The sequence below is a fragment of the Globicephala melas genome, chromosome 6 (genome assembly GCF_963455315.2).
Source record: "Globicephala melas chromosome 6, mGloMel1.2, whole genome shotgun sequence".
NCBI lineage: Eukaryota > Metazoa > Chordata > Mammalia > Artiodactyla > Delphinidae > Globicephala > Globicephala melas.
Genome location: NC_083319.1, coordinates 2122638 through 2134935, shown reverse-complemented (window position 1 = coordinate 2134935; position 12298 = coordinate 2122638). Strand labels below are relative to the sequence as shown.

Genomic DNA, 12298 nt, shown 5'->3' with positions numbered 1-12298 from the left:
CAACAAGGTTAATCGACTCAGGGCCCAAGAACTCTTCTTCCTCTGCACGGAACCTGCCGGATGCGCTCTGCTCTACTCTCGGGGGTGGTGTTCCAGATGCCAGGCACCCTTCAAAGCCCGTCTCCCCACGGAGCCTCCCCTGGCAGCCCTCCCACAGCGACCGCTGCCCCTGCCTGCAGCCCTGGTCCCTGGGTGCCCACCAGACAGTTCCATAGTCTACCTCAAGACAGCCCATGGACTAATGCCATGCCGCCATTTTTCAGTCCTTGCATTATTTCATTTTCCTTTGCATGTGTCAATAATTCATGTGACTTTTAAGCAACTAAAGAGACAGCATCATACAACTTCATACGCACATGACGGCCATTACTGGCTGCGTGAATGTGATATTGGCTCCATCCTGGTCACCATGTGATTGGATGAAAAATGACAGCAATCTGAGTTTCTCAACAGTTGAAGTAGGAAGTAGAACAGGAGACTGGCACATACAATGGTGATACAGCCACCAAAAGACCAACAGCAGAAGCTATAAGCTATCAGGAGGATAAATGTAACACAGAGAAAATATTAAGGGCTTTTTGTAAGATACTTCCACAAATTCAACATCCTGAAGCACAACAGGGGCCGACCCTTCTGAGGGTCGCTCAGATTCAAAGTCTGAACTTAGAGACAGATTTACATTCCTTGGCTAAAATTCAATTTGTGGCATCAGGACAGGAAGGGGAACTTGTACAGACTGCTATAGCTTTAGAAATGAAAATTCATCCACCTACGGCCACCAGGACAGAAATCTTTCTATTCCACCTGTTTCAAAGGCATTTCCAACTCTATCACCAATCTGACAAGTACGTGAGCACTGACTCTGTCCTGCAGACATGGCACTAAATGGGGTAACCCTGACCCCTGACCTCACAGACACCAGGCGGTTCTCAGCACACCCACGCAGAGCGGAAGGTCAGGCTACAATGCCAGCCAGCGACCTGACCCCCACAGTTACCTCGTACCACTGAGCAGATGCACCCAGGCTGCTCCGTAAGCTCCCAACTAAGCAGCACTCAAATCCCGCGCTAAGGGGCTTCCCTGGTGGCGCAGTGGTTGAGAGTCCGCCTGCCGACGCAGGGGACACGGGTTCGTGCCCCGGTCCGGGAAGATACCACATGCCGCGGAGCGGCTGGGCCCGTGAGCCATGGCCGCTGAGCCTGCGCGTCCGGAGCCTGTGCTCCGCAACGGGAGAGGCCACGACAGTGAGAGGCCCGCGTACCGAAAAAAAAAAAAAAAATCCCGTGCTAAAAACAAAAGACTACTAAAATATAAAATCTAACTCAATAACCAATAATCTGAGCAAATCATCACATCAAAGGAACTTGCCAACGTGCTTACGAACGAGGGCCTCCCCACCAAGACTCAAGCAGCCACTGGTCCCCCGCGAGTCCAGGGGCGAGAGCAGAGGCCGATGTCATTTCCGGTTCCGGGCCGGGAGAGGAGTGCTGAGCACGTGATCCCTTTTAGCCAAACATCAGACAACAAAGGAAGGTGGTGACCCCCTGGAGTTGACAACGAAGGGATTTTGCTCCTAATATCAATAATATCAATATCAAACAGAGAGCCCGAGCTGTCCTTGTGGTCTAAGCAATGAGACAGCCGGCAGCGGCTTGGTTACAAGTACCCCGCCCATGGCCGCAGATTTCCCCTCCCACAACGTGGTTTCCAAATCAGTGGTTTAATTAACAAGACTGTGGAAGGACAAGAGTGTCCACCCCTCACTAGCAGTGGGCTCCGGACAGCCCCGTGGCCCCTCTCAATCCCAGCTGACTGCTGGTAAAAAGGGAAGGGTGACCCTGGTGGCCCCTACGGTCCAGTCTGGCGTGGTTCAGGGCAGCTCAGCTCGTGGTGAGTTGCAGCTTGGCTTCCAGGGCTCCTCAGAGGGCGAAACGACCACCACTGAGCCACACAGCAACACACTTGCGAGTAGCCGAGTGCCTTCTAGTACTTTCCCTGGGTCACTTTTTCAACATTGTCCTTGGGAGATAACAAAAGCTATTACTCCCCCACTGTCCCTGAAACCAAGGCCCAAATACCTTTAGGTTTCCTAAGGTCATGGACTCAAATCAAAAGTCAGGAATGCAGTAGCTCCAGTCCAGCACTCTATTCTGTAAAATAAACTTCCAAGTCACACCTGTAAACTTTACCAATTAACTACAACTTTCACCCAAAAGGACGTCACAAAAATATTCCAGCTGAGCAGGTTCTACTGCTTCTTACTGACACTTTCAAGTGAACAACTTTCCACATATCCAATATATTATTTCTGAAGAAATGATTAAAACACTGTCCGTGAAACAAGAGTTAACCCAAAAAAGAGGAGAATCTAAAAATAAAAGCACAAGCCGGCCCACGGTTCCTGGCTGTGGCACCAGAGGCAGAAAACTGGAGGAAACGTTTCTGCACAACCATATGCCTCCTCCAGGCCCGGCCAAGGGTGAGCTCCTGAGCCCCCCCACTTACTCCAAATGGCAGACGGTGGCCTTGGGGACACAGAGAGAGTCCCAAAAGGCAAACGCAAAACAAGGCAGCCTCAGAGCACCTAGCCCTGGAGCGCCCGCATGCTTTCAGTTCCTATACAAACAGTGCTGGGTGTCATTTAGCTACCTAATGAACAACCGTGTAACAAGTAAAGATTTAGGCCACTTCCGCCATCATGCCCACCAAAAGCTGATTTACAGTTAAAGCATGCAGACCGAAACTGCCGTGTCTAATTAACTGAAAGCTAAGCTGGAGACGCACGTGGAGACGTCCAGAAGATGAAACAAAGAGCAGGCCCCTGGATTAGGAAGAGCTCTGGGGGGAAAGATCCATGCCATCCTAACAAAACCCCCTCCCCAGCCTGTCTCCTGAAAGACAGCACCCCACGCTGGGTAGCAGGGAACCTCCCACCCAGGCTGTGACCCCCACACCCACTGAATAAATCACTTCAGCTGAGCCCAGGCGAGTCTTCTCCGTCATCTGAAATGGGATCACCCGAATTTGTAAATTTAAAGAGCAGCTCTCAGTTAGAAAAAAAAATTACCCCGGCTCCCCTTCCTGAAGCAAGGTACAGAATGGAGAAGCATTCTCATTTTGCAAAACTGACTGGAAAGCAGACCTCCTGAGGTCAGTTTGATGAGCACAACCCAGCCAAGGGATGGGCAACGTGCAGCCCAGCCTTAGAGCCTCAGACAGCCTCTCGTCTCCTGCAGCTCCTGCCCACGTTCTGTTCTATAAATACACACCTTCAGTCATTTCAAAACTTTAAAGCCAATTTTAATATCAGCTTTTGAATTAGTTATCTGAAGAGTCAACAAGTATTGAAGAGTGACTTGGTACTGGAAATAAAACCCGACTAATCCAACAGTGACACTGAAAGAGATGCGTATTCATTGCCAGAGAGCTGACAAGTCCCATGCTGAATGCCAAAGCTAAATGCAACAAGATAAAAATGCATTCACTGAGCTTAAGAAATTGGAAAGCAAACAACGAGAGGGCTTTTTAAAAGCATCTGTGTCTATACAGCATTCAGTACCAGAACCTTAGCCACCTCCATATGCAAAAATCTTAAAAATACACCCAGGAGTGAAACTTTGCACATGTGCCCCAACAGCCATGCCCAAGAACGCACTGTGCTTGAGAGCGGAGACCTGGAACCCAGCCAGCGCCCGGGAACGGGGAACGAGCTTCCTGTGAAATACTACACAGCAGCGAAAAAGCAAGGCGGGGAAGATGGAAGGAAGCTAGAAGAATCCAAGAACCTGATGAGAATAAAGCGGTCGCCATGACAGGTGCAAAAACACGTAAAACGAAACCGCAGGAGTTTAGCGATGTAAACAAATGTGCCGAAATAGAAAGGAAAGCAAACCGACAGCCAACACGAGACATGAGGTGGGTGTAAGGGGAGGCCACGGAGTTGGGGCAGCCGCACACTGCCCTGCGGAGCTCAACCGTCACAGCCTTTTCCTCAAGCGGCCGCTCCGGGGTGACTCGTTCACTGTCCCTAACTCTAAAACTTCATTCGTGCTTTTCATCAATTCTGTATTTTCCCAAAATCACTGTTTCCCCATCACACTACGCGGAACTGGATAAAACTTGGTGGAAGTATAAAAAAGAACTGTAACACTGAAATCTACAAAATAAAGGGGGAAACTCTCCTTGCACGCTATAAAACCAACTTAAAATGAGGCGCTGCATTTAATCCCTAGGACTTGCAGGGCGTGTTTATCCTCATGACGAGTCCATCCATAGCACAGGCCACTCCAACCTGTGAGATCCTGTCACCGGGAAACGCCCGCTCAGCAAGTTTTCAAAACCAGTCAACCAGACTCTCTTCTGAAACGGTTCTCTCTCCACTTCGGTCTCACTCTACAAACAGGAACGTTTTCACCAGAATAGAGGCAATTTTTAAACAAATGCTTCAAATTTAAAGATTCCACGGCACTCAATTTTGTACCTGAAACGAAGCACCTGAAATTAATCAAAGACAGCCTTCGGAGCCAAGCAATCACGAGAATCACTTGGTCTGTAAGATTCCAAGAGCCGGAAATCGGAGCGTCTTAATCCACTAAACATATTAGGGCCTGACCAATAACAAGGTTATCTAGTTCTTCGAAACAGGAATCAACCGAAGGTAATGATTCGGATGAAACCCTACCCATTTAAAAGGAATGCTCGTTAGGGAATTCCACACCTGACATTTGGTAAGAATCGGGAAAGGCCGGGGTAAAGGGTTTCTGCCCTGGACTCCCGCCCGACCCGCCCGAACAGGAGAGGTTCCGCCCGCGAGCGCAGGGGAGCGCCGATCCCTGGCCGCACCTGCAGGACCCGCGCGCCCCCCGACGCGAGCGCAGAGCGCACCGGGCCAGCCCGCGCCTCCGCGCCCCGCACGCCGGGGACACTGCACAAAGGCCCGGCCCCTCCCCCGCGCCCCCGGCCCACCTCGGCCATAGGCCTTGGCGCAGATCCACTGCAGGTTGGCGGCGATCTTGGCCCGCGCCGGGTCGTAGCGGTCCAGCGGCACGATGTCCACGGCGCCGTCGGGCGCGGCCTCCATCCTCCTCCAGCCCTCCCCGATCGGGCAGCCGCCCGCGTCCACCATCTGCACACAAAAGGGCCGCTGCAGCGCCGGCCGCGCCGGACCGGGCGGGACAAAGGCGCCGCGCCCCTCGCCGCGCCCGGGACCCGCGTGGGGCCGCGGGGCACCGACCGCCCGCGCACCCCGCGCCCCGCCGCCGCCCGGCCCGCGTCCCCGCCGCCTCACCTCAGAGCCGCCGCCGTCGCCGCCGCCGCGGGTGTTGCTGCTGCATGCTGCGCGGCCGAGCCGGGGCCCGCGGGGCCGGGGAGCGGCGAGCCAGGGGGGCGCGGGCCGAGGCCTCGGGCCGGGGCTGGGGGCGCGTGCGCGGAGCCGTAGGCGGCGGCGGCGGCGGCTAAGGAGGTGGCCAACCGGCGGGAGCGCGCGCGCCGCCGAAGCCGGCGCAGGCGCAGTGGGTGCGGCTCCCGCCCGCGCCCGTCCCGCCCCCTTCCGCAGGCGCAGTGGGCGCCGGCCCGCGCTCGCCCCGCCCCCTTCCGCAGGCGCAGTGGGCGCCTCCCGAGACCCGTCCCCTTTCCGCGGGCGCGGGCGCGGGGCCGCGCGGCGCGGGCGGCGCGGACGGACAGGCCCCGGCGGCTCCCGCAGCATCTCTTTGTCTGGGCCGCGCCTCCCCCTCCCCGGCATTGGGTCGTCCGGACCACTGGCCCCCAGCCGCCGCCCGACGGGCCGAGCGCCTGTGCAGGCCGACCGCGACCCTCCACCCCACAACAGCCCCGGGGGTTCCCCCTCCCGGAGCGCAGCGCTGGGAGGCCGGGGGCGCCTCACCCCATAGCGGCCCTCGGTGCCTAGAGACCCCCACACACAAGTAACCCAGAGAGCCTGGGGTGTCCTACCATAGGGACTGGGAGCCCGGGGACCCCACCCGGAGAGCCCTCCCGCCTCAGCACTGGAGGCCGAGGAGACCCCCTCCACCTGCAGCGTGTAGAGTCTGCCAGGATCACCTGTGCCCGGGCGCGCCCCGAGTGGGCACTAACCATGGTCTCCAGGGCCTGGTCCAGGGAAGGTGGGCGTCTGGACACCCGAGACAAACTGCAGCGTCCTCACCCCTGAGAGTAGCCATGGGGACGGGCCTCTGGCACATCCTGCAAAAGGGGCTGGCTTCGTCCTGACAAAGTCACCACCACAGGAACTGTATGGGGCTAATAATTATAATAACACCGTGAAACCTCCTGTGTAAGTGATGCTTCTGAAGACCTCACAGGCAAACTAAGACAGGGCGACTCACTCCTGTGCCGTACGCCAGGGTCCAGGGACCCAAGGCCTGGAGGACAGCAGGAGGAAATGGTTTCCCATGAGTAAGGGGCCCTGGGAGTGAAGGTCACAGCTGCTCCCAGCCTCCAGCGGTTTTTAAGGTGCTACCAACCTCCACTTCACCCAGCATCCTAAGTCAGGTTATCAAGCGACGTAAGCTCCGAGGACTCAGCCTGTCATCCACGAACACTTACTCCTGTGCAGGCAAGAACCTCACTCTGGCTCACAGCAGAGAATAAAACACAAATCCTGGCCCGCCCCACCGCCCCCCACCCCCAGGGAGCTGAGGTCTAGCGGAGAATGTGACCGCGTGTGTAGGACATGAGGTGGTGAAAGGGTAACGGGTCTGGGGGCAGGCAGGCAAGGAAAACCGTAAGGGGCACTTGAGCAAAGACCTGCAGGAAGTGAGGGGCAAGCAGGAGCGTGTACCCGGGGCAGCTGCGGCCTGGGCAGGGGGTACAGCAGGCACAGGGGCTCTGAGACAGGAGTGCAGGGAGGCACTGAATCCGGAACCCAGGATCCAGAGACACTGGTAGGAAAGGGGCGCGGGGGCGGAGAGGCAGTGGCAGATCCTGAACAGTAAGACCCTTGACCTGTTCTCTGAGTGAGATGGGAAGCCACGGAGGAGCTCTGAACACGGGGAGGGAGGATGTGACGGACCCTTTAGAGGGAGCATTCTGTTTCCTGGGTGAAGAATAGGCGGTAGGAAGGACGAGGAAGGAAGACCATCCCCTGACAGGTGGGGTACGGAGTTCCTAGAAAGAAGGGGTGGAGGGCAACTCCAGGGGTTTTTATTGATCTTGACTTTGTTTCCTGCAACCTTATTAGCTGTAACAATTTTTTGGAGGATCAATCAGGATTATCTACATATGAGATCGTGACATCTGTGACTAGAGATAGCTGTACCTCTTCCTTTTCAGCTGAATGCCTTTTATTCCTCTCATCTAATTCCCTGGGAGAACCTCCAGCACAACGTTAAATAGAAGTAGCAGAGTAGCTCTCTTTGTCTTGTTTCTGCTCTTAGAAAAGCATCCAGTCTTTCACCACGGAGTAGGTATGATGTTAACTCTGGGGGGTTTGGATTCATCAGGTTGAGGAAGTTCCCATCTATTCCTATTTTGTTGAGTGTTTTTATCATGAAAGGGTGTTGGATTTCAGCAAATGCTTCTCATGTGTGTGACTATTGAGATGATCATGTGTGGTATTTTTACTCATTCTATTAATGTAGTATATTACATTAATGATTTTCAGATATTGAACCAGCCTTGAATTCATGGGATAAATCCTCTTGGTCATAGCATATAATTTTTTTTTCAAGTTTGGCAAATCATTTTTTGGAACTTTACTGAGATAAAATAAATGACATATAGTATTGTGGAAGTTTAAGGTGTGCAATGTGATCATTTGCTCTAGGTATAGGTGTGTACTGTGAAATGATTACCACAATAAGTTTAGTTAACACCTCCATCACCTCACCTAGTTACCTTTGTGTGTGGGAATTTTTTATGGTTCCATATGAATTTTAGGATTGTTTTTTTTCTCCTTCTGAGAAAAATATCATTGGAATTTTCATAGGGGTCACATTGAATCCACAGATGGCTTTGAGTTGGGTGGACATTTTAACAGTATGAATTCTTCTGATCCATGAACACAAGCTGTCTTTACATTTATTTGTGTCTTCAGTTTCTGTCATCAATGTCTTATAGTTTTCAGTGTACAGATTGTTAACTGCCTTCAATTTATTCCTAAGTATTTTATTGTTTTTGATGCTATTGTAAAAGGGATCGATTTCCTCTCTTCTTTTTCGGATAGTTTGTGGTTAGTGTACAGAAATGCAACTGCTATGTGAATGTTAATTTTGTGTCCTGCAACTTTACCGAATTTGTTTGTTAGTTCCAACAGTTTTTTGGTGGAATCGTTGGGGTTTTCTCTATATAAGGTCATGTCATCTGGAAACGGACAATGTTACTTCTTCCTTTGCAATTTGTATGTCCTTTATTTCTATTTCTTGCCAAATGGTTCTGGCTAGGACTTCCAGTACTAGGCTGAATAGGACTGGTGAGAGTGGGTAACTTTGTCTTGTTTCTAAGGAAAGCTTTCAACCTTTCACCACTGAGTGTGATGTTAGCTGTGATTGTCATATGTGCCGTTTATTATGTTGACTTAAATTCCTTCTATACCCAATTTGTGGAGATTTTAACAGGAAAGTCTGTTGAATTTTATCAAATGCGCTTTTTTGCATCTACTGAGCTACTCATATAAGTTTTATCTTTTATTCCGTTCATGTGTTTTATCACATTTATTGATTTCTGTATATTGAACCATCCTTGTATCCCAGGGATGAATCCCACTTGATTATGGTGTATGATCCTTTAATGTGCTATTGTCAGTCTTTGGTTGAGATTTTTTACGTCTATACTCTTCAAGGATATTGGCCTGTAGTTTTCTTTCCTTGTAATGTCCTTATTTGGCTTTGTTATCAAGGTAATGCTGGCCTTGTAAAATGAGTTTGGGAGTATTCACCCCTCTAAAAATGTTTGGAGGAATTTGAAAAGGATTGGCATTGATTCTTCTTTAAATGTTTGGTAGCATTCACCGATGAAACCATCTGGTCCTGGGCTTTTCTCTGTTGGGAGATGTTTGATGACTTATTCAGTCTCTAGTCATTATTGGTTTATTTCGATTTTCTGTTTCTTCATGATTCAGTCTTGGTATGCTGTATGTTTCTAGGAATTTATTCCTTCTAGGCTATCCAGTTTGTTGGAGCATAATTGCGGTGTATTTCTCTGGTATCTGTTGTAATGTCTCTTCTTTTTTTCTTTTTTTTTGCGGTACGCGGGCCTCTCACTGTTGTGGGCTCTCCCGTTGTGGAGCACAGGCTCTGGACGCGCAGGCTCAGCGGCCATGGCTCACGGGCCCAGCCGCTTAGCGGCATGTGGGATCTTCCCGGACCGGGGCACGAACCCGCGTCCCCTGCATCGGCAGGCGGACTCTCAACCACTGTGCCGCCAGGGAAGCCCTCTTCTTTCACTTATGCTTTTGTTGATTTGAGTCCTCTTTTTTTCTTGGTTAGTCTAGCAAAAGTCTTGTCAGTTTTGTTTATTTTCAAAAAACCAACTCCTAGCTTTGGTGATTGTTTTCTAATCTCTAATTTCACTTATTTCTGCTCTAACCATTGACCCACCAGCTCAGAGCGTGAGGACATGGGGCCACCCCTGGGTCCCTCAGAGTCCACCCCAGAGAGAAAGATGGAAACTCCCTCCAGCACCAGGGCCCTCGGGCTGGCTGCCCTGACCCACCTTCTCCCAAACTCTGCTTCTGTGGCTCCTCCCTCCTCCACTCCAGCTGACCCAAAGGCCCTTCCACCCCCACAGAAACAAAAATGACCATCGTTGGGGGTTACACCTTCTGGTTTCTGGTTTTCTTGCCTACTTTTCCCCCAAGGCTCTCACAAGCCCCAAGCTCCCCTGACTTTTCTTTATTTACACTGATTCCCCAGGTGCCCTCCAAGTTGCCCCCATGCACACACTTAGTGGAATGTCAGCTATATTCAGGGAACGTGGAGTGCAGGGTAGGAAGCGGACCAGCAGCCTGATTCTAGAGCTAGGGCCTAAGACGCGATGGCCCGGTGAAGGTGGTGACCACGTTATGCTGAGTCCCTGAAAACTCAGTTTGAAGAAAAGGCAAATGTAACCTTTTTATTGACTTGCCAGCTGCCTCTTCTTTACAGAAATAAAATAATGACATCTTTCTGGCTTTAGTTTCAATTCCATAAAATCTAACGGATTTCGGTTTTCCCACGATGTACACGGACAAGAAGTCTCCTTGAAATCAAGCGATGTGTGGAGTGCGTAGGATTCTGACAACCGTCTACTGAGTTCACACTCATTACAGGGCAGACAGTGCTTCCGTGGCCTGGCAGTGCTGTCCCCAAAGGATGGGCAGGTCAGCCCTGCCCAAATAAGGCCGGACGTCAGTGCCACCACATGGAGAAGCAAGCCATGGGTGCCACCGGCTAGCGTCCTGTTCATCACTAACCCAGTGACAACGGCTGTCAGACCCAGGCCAGAGCTGCTCATTTAAGGCATCAGTAAAGAAGCATGTGTATGACTACCACAATTTTTAAAATATTTCAATAGTAATGTTTCAAGACAGTTGATTTCCATTTTCATCTCATGGTATGTGCTAGAAGGGGTTAGCTGAGAAGGGGTCCGTGGGCTTCACCAGATTACCCACCGGGTGCCTGGCACAGAAAAGCTTAGTGGTGGGTCCCCTGCAGCCGGAGGGGGACAGGGGTCCTGGGGAGCCGTCCCAGCCTCAGAGCCCCAGGGTGTCACACACCGTGCACACACCTGCTCAGAGTAGCTGTGTTCACAGTAGCCAAAGGGCAGAAATGGCTTAGATGCCCCTCAGCAGGTGGGTGGATAGAAAAATGCAGCGCATCTGCACAGTGGAATGTTATTCAGCCATAAAAGGAAGCCTGACGACGCTACAACATGGACGAACCTTAAAAACACGACGCTGAGTGAGAGAAGCCAGACAAAAAGGCCACAGAGTGTGTGATTCTGAAACCGAGCAGGACCCTGTGGGGCTCCTGGGCATGGAAGCCTTTCTTATGGCCCCTGCTTCTTGTTTGTAGGGAATAGGCTTCGGCCTCCATGACCTTCCCTGAGTTCCAAAGGGCAGATTCAAACAGTTGCTAATCGGGGAAGGGAGGGGATGCAGAGACCAGGGAGGAACAGTCAAGAAACAATGGTGCAGGCTTGGGGCAGGGTCGTGGTTCCGCCTCAAGGGATACACACATAACTATCTCTGAGCTCTTCTGCAGAACTAAAACCCCCAACAAATGGAAGATGCTAACTAGTTGATGAAGCATTCTTCATTCCAGAGAGAAGGTCACAGTTTGAGAACCTCGAGACCCACAGAAGCTCATTAGGAGACCCCCTGAGGCCCTGCACACACCCGATGCTTATCCGCAACCCCGCCCTTGAACCACTGCTCTAAAACGCCTCGCCAAATCCCCCCCGGGTTGGGACACACGGTTTTGAGAGGCCTGAGCCGACTGTGTCCCCCTTCGCCTGGCAAAGCAATAAAGCTCTTCTTTTCTACTTCACCCAAAACTCTGTCTCTGAGATTCAAATCAGCGCCAGTGCACAGTTCCATTAATGTGAAATGTCTGGACCAGGCAAACATGGAGACAGAACGCAGAATGCAGGGGCTGGGGGAGGGGAGCGAGTGTGAACGAGTGGTGTTTGTTTTGAGGCTGATGGGAATGTCCTGGAAATAGGTAACGGTGATGGTCACACAGCTCTGTGATGAGCTGAAAACCACTGAACTGTACACTTTGAAAGAGTGACTTTTATGATGTGGGAATTAGATCTCAGTAGAAAAATTGTTTGAAAACAGGCAAAACTGACCCCGGTGTCAGTCGGGGAGGGGAGGTGGCTGGGGGCGCTAGAGGGCCTTCCAGGGACCCCTGTGTCCCGTGCCTTGGCCTGGATGGCGGGCGCCCGGCTGCATTCGCTCTGGGATGACCACCAAGCTGCAGATGCATGGTTAGAAGCTTGTCTGCATGGAGGTTAGTATTTCAGTTAAAAAATTAAAAAGCAAAAATGCCATCACAGCACTGACTTCTGTCTTCATTTTAACGTACTTGAGGTCAAAGGTGCAGTTTTGTTGGGGCTTCCCTGGCGGTCCAGTGGTTAAGGCTCAGTGCTTCCATTGCAGGGGCATGGGTTCGATCCCTGGTCGGGGAGCTAGGGTCCCACAAGCCGTGCATTGCTGCCAAAAAAAAAAAAAAAAAAGGTGCACTTTTGCTTGTTTCCTGACCCCCAAAACCAGGGTGGACCCCCAAGTTCATTCCCAGGCACTTGGACTTTCTTCGTGGTGACACAAACTTCTCTTATTGTTGCTGCTTCACTGTATTTTTCT

The 12298-nt window shown here is 51.7% G+C and overlaps 1 protein-coding gene across 7 annotated transcripts in view; it reads right to left on the bottom strand.

The window, feature by feature from the left end:
• The window catches only part of CAMSAP1 (calmodulin regulated spectrin associated protein 1), a 54395-nt gene extending 48979 nt beyond the window's left edge, over positions 1-5416 (bottom strand). For all 7 annotated transcript variants that reach the window (XM_060300167.2, XM_060300168.2, XM_060300169.2 and 4 more), the window contains exons 1-2: positions 5288-5416; positions 4966-5125 (exon numbers count right to left, since the gene is read on the bottom strand). In XM_060300167.2, coding sequence (XP_060156150.1) covers positions 4966-5125 — 160 coding nt within the window. In that variant the 5' untranslated portion in view covers positions 5288-5416. The remainder of the gene's footprint in view (positions 1-4965; positions 5126-5287) is intronic.
• Positions 5417-12298: the final 6882 nt, after the last annotated feature.